The sequence below is a fragment of the Tachysurus vachellii genome, chromosome 1 (genome assembly GCF_030014155.1).
Source record: "Tachysurus vachellii isolate PV-2020 chromosome 1, HZAU_Pvac_v1, whole genome shotgun sequence".
Classification (NCBI taxonomy): Eukaryota; Metazoa; Chordata; class Actinopteri; order Siluriformes; family Bagridae; genus Tachysurus; species Tachysurus vachellii.
Window position 1 is genome coordinate 1,849,454 of NC_083460.1, and position 15,000 is coordinate 1,864,453.

Genomic DNA, 15,000 nt, shown 5'->3' on the forward strand with positions numbered 1-15,000 from the left:
TGTGAAGGTAAATTGAATTGAAATGTATTTATTGCTGTGATTAAGTGAGCCTCAGACCGCTTGAATCTCAGAGAAATCCTGTGGCTTGTATTACACACTGCCACCTGCTGCATGACCCATGCTACTACTACTACTACTACTACTACTACTACAGAAAACCCACCAAACATCACAACACTATGAAGCTGATTTGAAACCAGTCGTGCAGATTATTATTATTAATAGATCATTAACATTTTGCCCATTTTTGTGCGATGCGACTTGCATGATGGCTCCAAACCCAGGTGGCCATCTTTCATTTTTCTTGTATCTGATCCTCCTTAAAATGGAAAGTGTTCAGGCCAGAAATCATCCTGTCGTTCTCCGACACGCTCTGCTAATTTACCCATTAGTCATCTTCGGCGTGTAAATAATAGCCCGGTCCTCGCCGGTCTTGTTTCAACCCTGATATAAATCAGAGGCCTCCAGTGAGAGGCTCAGTGACTCACACGCTGCAGTGAGTCAGTAAACATCTGCATTGCTGGGAAGCCTTATCAACTGCACTGCATCTGTGTGGTTTTGGGAGACCCACAATCCCCCAGAGTGCTTCCTTTTAACACAGAGCTAATCTCATCAAACCTCTGGAGCTTCTCAGTTCTTGCCTTAGAGCTGTTTATTTACAGGACACTGTAGTTTGTTGCACCCGCATGTCAACACGGGGTCACGGTCTCCATGATTACAAGCACACTTTCCATAGGCATTGTGTATTCACAGTATTCTTGATTAACAAGACGCCGTTGCTTCTAAATGTTGATGCACGGGTGTGTGGAGGTGTATGCGTCGCCTGCATGCTGCTCTCTAAGTTTAGATTTAAATGCACTTTGAGACAGAAAAGGGTGACATGATGTACTTGTTGTCTCTGTGCAGGTGGGAGAAGGTGGAGGAGGGGTCGAGCCAAGCGAGGACTGTTCGCAATGTTATCTGCAGCCACTGATGCCACGTTTCAAAGAAACAACTGGAAGGTACGATCAAGGACATCAAGATAATATCTGCTGCTGAACTTCTGAATGCGTCAAGCTCTGAAATTTCTTTTATGCAGATGGTGGTATGGGTGCTTGTATCCTTGCTGCCCCTGGTAGTAGGAGACAGGACTGGGTTTAGCGAAGACCCTGTGGATGCAGTGAGTTTAGTTACCACTACCTTGGATGAGCAGCCATTTGATGCTCTACCTGAAGAAGAGGAGGAGATGGGAAATGGAGACAGCCATTCTCCTTGGCATAGCATTTTTGGTAAGTTTGGGTTTTGGTGACTGAAAATGATCTTGTCAAGTCTTTTCAAGATTATCTTAAAAGTTGGTTTGATTTTAGTGGTTGGGTCTGGTAGGTGATGATGTTCTCTGTCTTCTTTCTACTAGAACCCTCAGTTCTGGTAGAGGAGGAACAGCCTGCTCGGTGGGAACGTTCCCCACGTTCCTCGGATGCCTCTGATGCTCAGTCCAAGGGCTCACGCAAGAAAAAGAAGAAGAAGAAGAAAGAGAAGGAGAAGGACGAGGATGAGGGGCGGGGCCAGAGCAGCCGTGACTGCCACCTGGAAAGGCGAGAGATGAGAGTGAGGGACCTGGGGATGGGTTACGACTCGGACGAGATCGTACTCTTTAAGTTCTGCGTGGGTTTGTGCCAGAGTGCACGGGGAAATTACGACGCTGCACTGCGGGCTCTGCTGACCAATGGCAGCCTGCCCAAACGTACAGCTCGCAAGGTCAGCGCCAGGCCGTGCTGCCGACCCACAGCATACAAGTCTGTCTCCTTCATGGACACGTCCACAACATGGAGGACCATCGAAAATGTCTCTGCCTTGGACTGCAAGTGTGTGGGCTAAGCTGGTAGCAGAGGAAAAGGAAATAAATCAATCCCTCTCAAAAAAATGGGGCAACGTGGAGATGGAGGGATTCCTGAAATCTAGAGTACAGGAATAGGAGGCATTCTGGGATGGAAGCTATTCCAGTGGAAGGAGTCATCAAGGCTTCTGTGACATGCACCATGTATGCATTCAGCCTTTTATATTCCAAAAACCAGCGTGAAAAGGCCCAGCGTGATGCCGGACTCGCCGGAGGTTGAAGCACGGCATGGAGAAGTTCTGTGGAAGGTAGACGACAGAGCCAGAATGGATACTGATGGATTGCTCACGAGGTTCTGAGAAACTTGGCAAGAAACTTTGCAGGACTATAATAACATGGAACGTTCCATTTGTCCGTTTGTTACTGAAGGATGTCAGATCTTTAAGTGTGTGTATATGTCCCGAAAACGGATGAAACCATTTTCTATTGTTTGTGCAAAAATGGAGTGTAATTTCTGACATTCAGGTTAACATATCATACACTGCTTAAATTCAGAAAAGATATAGTTATAATACAGGGTTTTATAAACCCACAACACAGAATTTGAACCATTTCCAACACAAAGCTTTGGACTGTTAAAAGAACTGAGGAAAATGTCTATAAACACTTTTTAAACTTTCACACAATCAAGTCATTAGTTTTTGTGTATTTAATTTTACACTCATGCTACGAGGCTAATGTTTAGTAACTAGCAAGATAACAAAACAAAAGTTAAAAGACACTGATATCCTACACAAACTGTTTTTTAAGATTTAAAAGTGTGATATATTGCCATCTTTATTGCCATCAATATTAAGAAACAGAGTCTAGGAGGATTATGATGCAAACTGACACCAAATCTAGGGAAAGCGGTGATTCTTGTTGTCCAAGATCTCTGACTCTGTAATGGTGAGATTTTCATGTTAATGGATTCAATAAGTCACTAGCTAGTTCGCTAAGCAGATTGTCTTAAGGTAAATAATCTTCTAATGGAAATAGAGACGGATTAAAACTTTGGCTTTCCTGTTAGCTAAGGTTAATGATGTTGTTTCAAAGAATGCTAAACCACATGGGCAATGAAAACAAAAGTGAACCAGCTAACCTGCTAATTTAACAAGCAAGTTCATGAAACTGAACTAGCTAGCTAAACAAGCTAATTAATAAAATTAAGCTAGCTGAAAGTCAACTCAACGCGGGTATTTAGATTTAATGGCGGATGTTAAGACAACATTCTACTAAGATAAAAACAAAAAAATGTAAGTTTTTTTCTCTGAGCTACATCAAAAAAATGCAAAGCATAAAATTGTCTTTTTCTCTTCAACTTTCCTTCAGTACTTGAGTAAAGAACAAATTGTTAAGTACAACAACGATGTAAAATTTCTCAAGTATTTTCCACCTCAACAGTTAGCAGTTTAGCTAGTAGTCAGTTACTAATTAGCCTCATAGCTACAGTGCAAACATAAGACAGCGAACATGGTTGATTGTCAACATTTAGGAAAAGTGTGAAAAGCCTGATTTGTGACGCCTGACAGCTGAACTGCTCAGTCAGCGATGTAACACCAGCAGTACCATAGCACCAGGATTAGCGTTTCTACCTGTTATACCTGTCTGTCCTTATTGTTGTTACCGACTGCAATGCGTTTTATCGCTGTGCTACGACATGGATGCTGTGCATCTCTTAGCATTTACTGTATGCTTCATAGGTCAAATATTTATTTTTGCATCTAACTTATTTATTTATTCATTCTTGTGTAAAAGGATGTGTTTGACCCTTTACATATATATAAAAAATATTTATTAACATGTATATTAATGTTTATTTGCTTCATTCCCACCTCATTCATTACCTGAAATTGGCAAGGTTTGGAAAAAATGGACACAAAATAGAAGCTTTTTAAAGATGTGAAGAGTGTGTTTAAGGAATTTTAATGGAGTTAAACTAACGTGTGTATCAGTCACACCGAACTGCCGCCTTGTTGCTATGTACTCTCCCTTTAAAGAAACGCTGCTCTCCAGGAAATATGTACAACTGTAGTTATAGGAGACATTTCTTAGTTTTTACACAGTATTTGTATATTATTATTATTATTATTATTATTATTATTATTATTAATATTATTATCCCTTTATTTTTGTACAATCCTGTATGGAAATAAAGCTGTTTTTATGTAAGGTGAATGACGGTTTTGTTTTATTCTTCTTTCTCTTTCACTTCAACAATGATGAATGTCACTGAAACGAGTCCTGTTCAACAGTGGTGTCCTCACCAAACTCTCTTTTTTACATTAAAAAGACAAAAACAAACAAACAGACGGTTACATCATGATGCGGTTACTAAGAAATTGCAAAGAAGTGTAAACTCATCTGTTCTGAAGATGTTGGAAAGCTTAAAGTCAGCTTCACCGCTGATGGATACAAAGTGCTGACACTGGAGACTCCTTCTGTAATTGTTAAATGTTCTTACGGAAAACTTCAAACATTTCCCAAAGTTTACACGAGTGTTTGTGTCGTGTCGTGTCCGCTGTACGGGTCTCTGTGAGAGTTGATACTACTGTAGAATGATGGTATGAATATAAACCAGCTGTTAGAGAAAATGAATCAACACCTTCTGACCAATCAGAATTGAGAATTCAACGCCGCTGTGGTGTAAGGGAATAAAACAGATCTGGAAGATGAAAAGGTATCTTGATGTTTTTATGTTGTGATTCTTTAGTGATTCTTTTGTTAGTGTTGTGGTTTCTGTATTTCTGTGAGAAAATAGTAGTTGTGGTTGGGGATGTTTGCCATGCTGATGTCACAGGCGGACATTGCTGGTGCTAGAGCACTTACAGTGGTGTTTATTAGTGAAGTGGTAACTGATTTGGAGTAATGTTGGTCTACTTATATTGGAAGGTTGTGAGCACAAATCCCAGGAACACAAATATGCCTCTGCTGATTCTTTTCTCACTTGTTGGATTCTCAAACGGATTTAAATTCCCCAGAATGTAATGCAGCTAAATGACTGTGCTCAGTTAGTTAGCGATCCATTAGATGACGAGCGCTAACAATGTTGAGGGTGACGACGAGGACGACGGTGTTAAGGTAAAGGTTAAAGCTTTGGATGCTGATCTGTACAGATGGTAGAACTGTTAAGACTGAAGGACTAAAGTGCCGCTGCATCGTCATAAATCAATTTATATCAGCTGGCAATTGGCAAGTAGTTGAACATTGTGCATTGTGGGTAGTGTAGGAAGCTGTTAAAATAGAGTGGCATGGTCTTGAAAGGAGTGTAAACAATCACAAAATAAATCATGGATGCTGTTGAAGATCACATGTTATTCATAAAGAGGAGTATGCGAGATTTCCTTTAATGCTGCAACGCAGCAGGTTTTTCCAATAATGTTTCTGGTTGTTTGGAGCTTTGAGCTTGTCTGTCTGTATAATAGTTATCATTCCTGTTCTAAAAGGCATAACGGTGGCGTACTCCAAAATGCAGAGAACATTTCCATGTGCCAGGCAGCTCCTAATGAGCCCACCTTCACCATGTCTCAGGGCTCTTTACCTCTCGGTGTGGTTAAGGTTAATTAATGTTACATGGGGCCCCTCTGATAGTTCTATAGATGTAAGCTATTGGAAACAGATGCAGGTGGAAAAGAAGGTTGTGTTTTTGTGCTCCTGTGATAGACCACACCACAACACAGGATCCTGCTGCCTCCTCGCCGCCAAACAACATTCAAAATATGTCTCGATGTCTTTTTACTTTGCAAAACACAGTCCTAAGACATTTTATAACACACTATTTTGAGGTAAACAAGGAAATTGTGTGGAGAAATAGAATTCATATTAATTCTAATGAACAAAACCATACTCGCTGTAGAGGCTTGAGTAAGTTTTTAGTAAGCCGAATTAATGCAAAGATAAAATCAATTGGATTTAGCGGAATATAAAAAAGATTTATATTTACACAGATTAAAGAGACCCTTTTAAAATCCTCCCTGTAATTGTGGGTGAAAGTTTAACCTTCTGTACCAAAATGATCAAATAAACTAATATACGAATATCGAATGCCAAATATTTCCTCCCCAAAATTATTCAAGTCTTTCCCAATAAAAAAGGATTAAACTCAGAAGATAAATATGAACTGTGATTAACCTTTTTAAACCTTTTTTGAAAGATGGTTTAAACAAAACAAAACAAAAAAAAAAGCGCCAAGATTTATAAAGCCACTGACAACAACACTGACACCTGGTGGTGAAAAGCTGCTACGTCATGCTTCAGTAATACATTAGAAGTTTTAATATCTAAGAATTTATTTAATTTAACGGCAGATATTAAAAACAAATTAATTATTAATTATTAATTATTAAAAATTAATTAAATGAACGTTTTAGTCACAATTCTGGTAGAAAATATGAAAAAAAGAAAAGGAAGTGATATGTTAAACATCTAAAATAACTATCCTCAGGTGATGATGATGATGATGATGATGATAATCAGCAATTGAATATTTTCCGATGCATTTAATTTTTAAGAGCTTTGTTACCTCAGGAATCAATTTCCAAACTCTTGTACTTTCACATTATGACACAGTTATGTAACATTCTTAGGCATGCCTTATATTTAATCCTAAAATACTAACTTAATCTTATTCTCTTTATTTATGTATCTGGATCAGACGTAAGACGAATTCATGCCAATTGTGTTAGTGGCAATATTAAAAAAACAAACAAACAAAAAAAAAACACTTGAGCAACGTGTCCGTGAATGCTGTTCTATTTTTATGCTTATACCGCCCTCTGCCGGCCGAAATCGTGACTACAATCGTGAATTTTTATTCATTAATATGGAAATGAATCATATTCCAAGGTGAGGACTTTTAAAAGAATATTCCAAACATTTTTATTTCCAAGAATACAGTTTTCACAGTTTTACAAGTCATTAAAGTCATGCGAATCCAACATTATACTGCAACATAACAGCACGTCCATAAATGAAGCGTCATACATTCACATTATAAAAAAGAGCAGACACTGAAATGTCTACCAGCATCAATAATTGTTCGATCTCTATAAATGGATCGTTTTATATACCAAAATTCACAGAATTCACATTTATAAGAGTTTGTGCACAATAAGAATGTGAATGTGTGTTAGTCAAAACAGTGACAGTAATGAGACAGGGAATAAAAACATTAAGACCTTTAACACAGTGTTCTTATCGAGGCTGGAAATCTTCAATGGTTACGTGTTTAAGAACATTTCAAGCAAGATGATTTCTTTAATTCCGAAAAATTTGACATAAAAACATTTTTTTTAAGAACAGTAGGATTCATATATACATGGACTGTAAGGGAAGGGTGTGTGTGTGTCTAAAATTGTGAATTAATAGTCTGAATGTTTTTATTAGAAATTGATTATTTAATTCAATTTGTACTTCATTTCAATTAGTTTGTTGATTGATTGATTGATTGATTGATTGATTTTACTTCCTGCTCATTAACTTTATGGTGAAATAGACTACTGAACTTTTAACCCCAGTCCCCCTGAGGATATTTTCTTGTTTAGTCATAACTGTGTCTCTGAGTGTTATGAATGTAACATGTGCTACAGTTGTCAAGTGTAGACATGGCTTAACTTTCAAGTCCTGACTTTTATATTGTTTGTAATGGTACTTTTTTTTAAAAAGACATCTTTAAATACTGTATTAAGACACTTGTTAATATGAACTAAAGACTAAAGTTGTTTAAGAAATTAAGAAAACCTTAAGTGTTGCTTGTGGCTGTGTTCACTTTGAGGTGACAAACTCACACAGGAAATAAATCATTGGACATTTCGTAGTTATGAAGGTGCTCAGCAGAACATTTCTCCAGTGTAGATTCAGTTTTGTGCACTGAGATAATAACCAGTTCCTGTCACGATGCATAAGGAGACACTGGTTATAACAATAGATGTTCGAGTGCCTGAAAATTACAGTCTGGTAATAAAAATGCATTTCTCTGCACTCTTCAATACTTCTCAGACAGACAGGAACTTGGGGTGCTGAAGGTACACGTGACAATCACGGATTTATGTTCATGCACTTTTGAGCAGGACTTCGGTGTCAAATGGACGCATCCGGGTGTCTTTACAGGCATCGTTTCACATCCGGATGCTGTTTCACTTTCTGAGCCCAGAACTGGACTCTGCTGCACACTGAACGGATGAAAGTCGTCCTGCGCTGTGTCCAGGTCCCAGGCCTGACGCACACTCAAGTCGACGTAGGATTTTGCGTTGATGATGCTCAGTTTTCCCACAGGGTTTCTGCATGAGGTTGCACGCAGCGAGGCGTAACTTGTGGCATTGCTGTGAACGAGGGATGGAGGCGAGTTCTGCCCCAGGACCCAGCCTGATTTACGTGCAGGACTCTCTTTGCTCAGGACTATGGTGCACTTGATCCACTCGCAGCATTTGCTAAATAGGTTCTTCCTGCACAGGATGTACACCCACGGGTCCAGGATCGGGTTGAAGGACGCAAACCGGATGGCGAGAAGATCGCTGCGGTAGTCTGGCTGCACACCTGCAGCGATATACGCAGGGCCATAGAGCTGGTTGACAAAAATACGAACCTGTGAAGGGCAGAAAAAAATGTCATGATCAAGTATAAGTTTTCTCTTCAAGATATTTACACTTACACTAATATCACCAAAAATACAGTTTATTTCAACTTAGACTTGGTTGTAGAAAACATTTGCATGTAACATTATTAATAAATCCAACATACTTCAATGAATGCATGAATGCAATTCTGGTAAAAACTGACTTAAATGAAAAGAAATCTTAGTGAAACTCTTAGAACAATATATTTAAGTCCATTTGACACAAACCTGAGGGTGTATTCTCAGAATATTATGCACCAAACTTCACTTTGTGTCATTAAGTGCACAACTTTAGTTCTTTTACTGCGAATCTTCACCTGCAAGCTGCATGTGATGGAGCTTTAATTAGTAACCTTTAAAGGTACACCAGTGGTGTAATCTGGTGTAATAACAGATTAAATGATTGTTTAATCTGCGCTACATACACTTTTCCACGCAAAAGACACACAAAACGTGCCACATCAGCAACGTTTATTTCTGAACGCGCGCATTACTGTGTCATTTATCAACTTTTTATTGTATTTCTTTTTTTCTAGAATAAACATAAGAGTAGGGTATATATGGATATATAAGTGGGTTTTTTTTTATTTTTTGAATGCTCACCACCAGAGGAATAGAACAGATCAGGAAGACGATGGTCATGAAAATCAGAAGCCAGAACATCTGGATCTCAGCCGCCGAGGCGACCGCGGGCAGTTTGCTGAAGGCGCGTCTGGATCCCGGGTGTCCCGTGTGCGCCTCGGCTCTGGCTGCTGCGGCGACGACGCGCATCTTCTTGTTCATGCCGACCAGCGAACGGCACACGGCGCAGTTGCACAGCACAGTGACGGCGATCAGCAGCAGCACGAAGCCGCCGTACAGGAACGAGTACGCGGCTCCCCGCGTGTCCAACGCGCGCCAGTCCAAGAAGCACCACGTCCCAGGTAAGTGCTTGGTGTGCCGGCCGAAGCCGAAACTGGGCATCGCGCAAAGCACCCCGTTCACCACGTAAACCGCTAGCAAGGCGAGACGCGCAACCGTACGGTCCACGTGCTGCGAGTAGAAAAACGCGTGACTGATCGCGAGGTAGCGCTCCACGGCCATTGCGCACAAGATGGACATTCCTGCCGAGCCGAAAAACAGCATGGAGAAAGAGAAGAAGTGGCAGAGCGGCGCGCCGCCTGGCCACCGACCCACGACGTACGTCGCGATCACCACGGGGCTGGTGAAGCAAGTCCCCAGGAGGTCCGTCACCGCCATACCGCACACCAGCGTGTAAAACGTAGTCTCCTTTTGTTCCCTCTTGGACACGCACAAAACCGCCACGGCCACCAGGTTACCGAGAACTCCTACTGCAAACATGGTCGCTGAGATAACGAGCGAACGAGAGTCCAAGCGCAAAACGCGTGGCGTCGTCGTAGGCGTCGGGGACGCCGTCGCAGGGGTCAGAAACACCGCCGACGCGTTTGCATGTGCGCTCAGCACCGAGTCTGTCATGTTTAAAGCTAAGATTGTTCTAAGAAAACTGCACAAGTGATGCAGGAACAGTGCATGACCGTGTCCAGGTTCACATTCCCGTCACACTGACAAGAGCTGAGATGCTGGTGGATATAAACTCCAATACGGTCTCCACCTCCACGACATCGCTGATGTCATCACATCATGTACACCTAACGTCACGGACTGCAGGTGGGCTTTACTCATTCAAAGAGATATCTATCTATCTATCTATCTATCTATCTATCTATCTATCTATCTATCTATCTATCTATCTGGACACTACTTTTCTAAGAAGTTAAGTACTTTTACAACAGTGCATTATAAAAACCATTAAAAAAACACAGTAAAAAGCAGTAACACTTGCAGCTGTAAAACATTAAAATACATTAACACTTCATTTTAATTTCTTTAATAATTAGTTTTAAAATATATTATTATGCACAGAATTTTTAAATTATATAAATACATATATATATATATACAGAATTTTTAATTTATATATATATATATATATATATATATATATATATATATATATATATATATATATATATAAATTAAAAAATTCTGTTCATAATAATATATTTTAAAACAAATTATTAATATGAATGAATAAATGAAGGAAGAGTTGTATTATATATATATATATGTGTGTGTGTGTGTGTGTGTGTGTGTGTGTATAAAATACAACTCTTCATTCATTTATTCATTCATATTAATATAATACAACTCTTTATTTATTTGTTTGTTTGTTTGTTTTGTTGTTTATATTTTAGGCAACGCCTCCTTACTGTCTCTGATGCTAGTGTGGAGTCAAAAACCACATCTGGGACAATCTGGGATGATTCGATTGATTTAGACTAAACCTAGACTAGCCATATATATATATATATATATATATATATATATATATATATATATATATATATATATATATATATATATCTTAATTGTTAGCTACATAATAAAACAGAACTTGGATAAATATCGCTTTAATAGTTATGGTAAGTTCCTATAAGGGAACTAATTGTATTTTGTGGCACAACTAGAATAATAATGTCTGTATCCTTATAGCTTAAATGTGATTAAGAAGAAATGAGCAGTCACACAGCGTTAATCCACCAGACGAGTAACGACTCGACTGTTCATTAGGAATTCAGCTCTATCTGTAACATTTCATTAAACAGTCACTCACACGGATCCTCTGGGTTAAAATAACAACGGAAGAGATACAAACCTGTGCGTTATCATGAGGTGAAGATGTTTATGCTCGTGTAAAGGTACTTAATGTTCAGTACTGTACAAAAACCCACACTCTTTATCTGAAAGCAGATAAGAAAGGTTGAGCTTTAAGATTATATTAAAAGTCCATTCCTTAGAAGCAAACCAAACTGACCTTTAAAGAACGTCAATAGATTAGACTGATTCTTTTAAATAGGCAGAAAGTGATTAAAGTGCAGGTTTAATCCTAATCCAGGAGGCTGAAGAATAGTGGGGTTTGTTTTTATTTAGTCCTTTCACCAGAGTAATATAATATTTATACCTCATTATTAAAAAAAATAGGGCTTTCTAAACCCTTATACAAACAAACAAACAAACAAATAAATAAATAAAGTAATTAATTAATTAATTGATTGATTAATAAACTGGGGGGCACAGTGGCTTAGTGGTTAGCACGTTCGCCTCACACCTCCAGGGTTGGGGGTTCGATTCCCACCTCCACCTTGTGTGTGTGGAGTTTGCATGTTCTCCCCGTGCCTCGGGGGTTTCCTCCGGGTACTCCGGTTTCCTCCCCCGGTCCAAAGACATGCATGGTAGGTTGATTGGCATCTCTGGAAAATTGTCCGTAGTGTGTGATTGTGTGAGTGAATGAGAGTGTGTGTGTGTGTGTGTGCCCTGTGATGGGTTGGCACTCCGTCCAGGGTGTATCCTGCCTTGATGCCCGATGACGCCTGAGATAGGCACAGGCTCCCCGTGACCCGAGGTAGTTCGGATAAGCGGTAGAAGATGAATGAATGAATGAATGATTAATAAACTAATAAATAAATGACTGACTCAGGCAGTAAAACTAATAGACTGGTTATTTTATACACAACAGCGCTGTTGAATTCTGGACACTGATTGGTCAGAAGATGGTTTCTGCTGCTTTGAGAGTAAGTTTGTATTCAAGCACACGCTCGAACACCATCGTTTATTTCTACAGTAACAACTTAGGCTAGAAGATTTCGCAAACCGACTATAAACAAATTGAACGTTGTTATGTGTTAAGTGATATTTAAAAAACGTGTGGAATCGCTGATATGGTGACGTCTTCTGTAAGGAGATTAAAGGAGTCTCCGGTGTCGGGGCTGTGTATAAGTCAGAGGAGTTTATGCTCAGAAGAAACATCTGTAAGAACAAGAAGAGACATGCTTCAGAGATGTTCCACAATAAAGTGTTACTATAAATGGATAACAAGTCTGCTGTGTTGTTGTTGAGTAAATTAACATTGTAATTGTTAGCAAACTGCTGTGGTGTAAGAGGAATAAAACACTTTTGGGAAAACGATGTCATGTGCATCGCTAACAGGAACTCTGCTTCATCGCTCCGTCCTGACGTCGAGCCGTCATCACACATCATACTGACCCGCGTGTTTTCAAACCTCCTGCTGATGCGCTGTACTATATCCTGTATCCGGGGTTACGTCCGGGGCAGGTGACGTTTTAAAAAGGTAGAGGGTTCAAAACACCATGACCTTTGACTTCTTTCACATTATAAATAGGCAGGTATTCCAAAACCATGCGAACCATCTGTTCCCGTGTTGCACATTCAGCACATAGCTAACGTCGTCATCCGCAATAGATTTATGTGTGTGTGCGCATTTCCTCCTTCCCTTCAGTTAGAATAACAACAATAATAATACTAATCTGTGTCAATCATCTGTGAGACAATTAAATCCTCTGTTCCCAATCGGCTGTCGTGTGAGTGTCTGATCTCTGAGGAATCTGACAGCAAGGTCGGACTTGTTATGAAAACAGAGCTGTATTTAGCGACACGGTGGACGTTATACGATCTTAAAAGGCTGCGTAGGCAAAGAGAAATCTGAAATCCAGCCCCAGTGTGTCGTTGCTGTGCTCTGATGCGTGGGTAATTACACAAACTGCTGTCGTTACTGCTGATGTGCGCCGCTATAGATGGATTACAGCCGTACATGCGGAGTGTCGGCTTCGGTTTCAGCTCGGGGGTGTGTGTGTGGGGGGTGGGGGGGTGGGGGGTGTACTCGAGACCGGCCTTTTGGCTGCGAGTGTCTCATTTACTCACCATCTTACTTGCTATAAAACAAATAAGCTTTAAAGAAGGAATGCTGTGCAGATTTTGGACTCATTACTATGACGATGTCTCGCTTTTATCTTTAAAAAATAAAAAAGCTCAATTTGTTAGAAGCAGTCAGATGCATCCTGAAAGACCCTGAAGCTTTAGGGCAGAAGTGTACATTTTGGCACAATTAGATTAACACACACACACACACACACACACACCATAACTGTAACAAAGCTGTTAGCCAGTGTCACCTGGAGGAAGTCATAACTCCATGGTTAAAGCGCTGGCCTACAGATCAGAAGGTCGTGAGCTTAAATCCCAGGTTCACTACTCTGGGCCCCTGAGCGAGGCCCTTCCTTATAACCTTGTTCAGTTTGTATAGATAAGATAAATGTAAGCTGCTCTGGATAAGGGGGTCTGCTAAAAAAATAGCCATAAAAGCTGTAAAATCTCACTAATTATCTAGTCTAGCTTGATTTTAGGATTTAATTTATTATATCTTAAAAAGAAAGCTAATTCTAATCACTTATAGCGATGAAATAAATAAAGTTTAATGTAACTCCGGTGATGAGGAGGTTGTTTATCTTCGCTGCAGAATATCGAGAGAATCCGAGCTGCTTGTGTGAAATTTTCCATTCAAAATCTTTATAATGCCGCTGTGCTACGTTAAACATCACGTCGGTGCTTCGTACTCGCCTCTAACGTCCTCAAAAGTTCCTTTCTGGAAGCTCTAAAATGATTTATAATCGTAAATACGGACTGGGCAAATCCCAGAATTTTCATTCTCTGATATTTTCTTCGTGATTTGTCTTAATGGATCTTTTTTGTTTTAGATAGAGTCAGAAATTTGTTTTGATTCATTTAAATCAGTTCAGAATAATATGTGTGTCTGGTGACAGCTTGTGTTTGGTTCCTTTAAAAATAGAGCAAATAATTACAGGACTCGGTGGGATCACACGCAGCGTCCGGAGAGTTCAGCGAGGTCATCTGCATCCACGCAGCTGTGACTTACATAACGGTTAAAAACTGCAGATAAACTTCACCATGGAGGCTTGAAGCAGCATATTGACTTCTTTAAAACAATCCGTTTTATGCATTTTAGACCTGATGAGTAAACATTCTGAAATTGATCCAGCAGAATTCTGGGTTGCTTGACATCATATGCATTTTTTTAATATCCTTTTTATTTATTTATATATTTTATCGGATGGCTTTGTTTAGAATTTTGCTCCTCGAGCGGTTCAAGTCAGAACCCATCTCCACATGTCAAGATGTGAGGAAGACGAGGAGCGAGACTCTCGATTCTGGCACCCAGGTGGTGGAATGAATGAATTTCCTCCTGGCGGTTTAAACAGCTGAGACTTTTCCGTTTCCTTTTTTTTTTAAACACACATTATGCACTTGATGCATCACCACGACGCTGCGCTTCTGTAAAATCATTAATGCCTGAATGCTGTTAATGTCAGTATGTTTAAAGTCTTCATTACTGCTTTCAATTAGAATCCTTTGTCCTTTTTGAAGCTAAAAACGCTTCATTATCGACTCGGTCCATAAAAAGCCCAGACGAACCTTGCATCGTGCATCCGAGGGTTCTCCAAAGGTTCTTTAGATAGTTCTTTAGATCCCACAAGAACCTTTTAGACGTATGATAGATTTAATGTATTCTGTTGAACTGTGTCTTGTTTTCTGAGCTTCAGGTTGCACATTGAGCTCTTGGCTGCTTTAAATTCATTGTGATGTCTCAGAAGAAGCG

General features: G+C 39.7%; 2 protein-coding genes across 2 annotated transcripts in view; one reads left to right on the forward strand and one right to left on the reverse strand.

Moving 5' to 3' along the window:
- LOC132858138 (artemin) overlaps positions 1-3,895 on the forward strand; it is an 18,859-nt gene extending 14,964 nt beyond the window's left edge. Inside the window, exons 2-4 of the mRNA XM_060888398.1 lie at positions 907-1,001; positions 1,079-1,268; positions 1,394-3,895. Of these exons, the coding sequence (XP_060744381.1) occupies positions 907-1,001; positions 1,079-1,268; positions 1,394-1,857 (749 nt within the window). The 3' untranslated portion in view covers positions 1,858-3,895. The remainder of the gene's footprint in view (positions 1-906; positions 1,002-1,078; positions 1,269-1,393) is intronic.
- A 2,877-nt stretch (positions 3,896-6,772) lies between these two features.
- ptger4c (prostaglandin E receptor 4 (subtype EP4) c) lies at positions 6,773-10,030 on the reverse strand. Its single transcript, XM_060867211.1, has 2 exons — positions 9,072-10,030; positions 6,773-8,438 (listed from the first exon to the last, which is right to left on the reverse strand). Exons 1-2 carry the CDS (start codon positions 9,942-9,944, stop codon positions 7,839-7,841), a joined length of 1,473 nt encoding a protein of 490 aa, XP_060723194.1. The 5' UTR covers positions 9,945-10,030; the 3' UTR covers positions 6,773-7,838.
- Between the last annotated feature and the right edge of the window lie 4,970 nt (positions 10,031-15,000).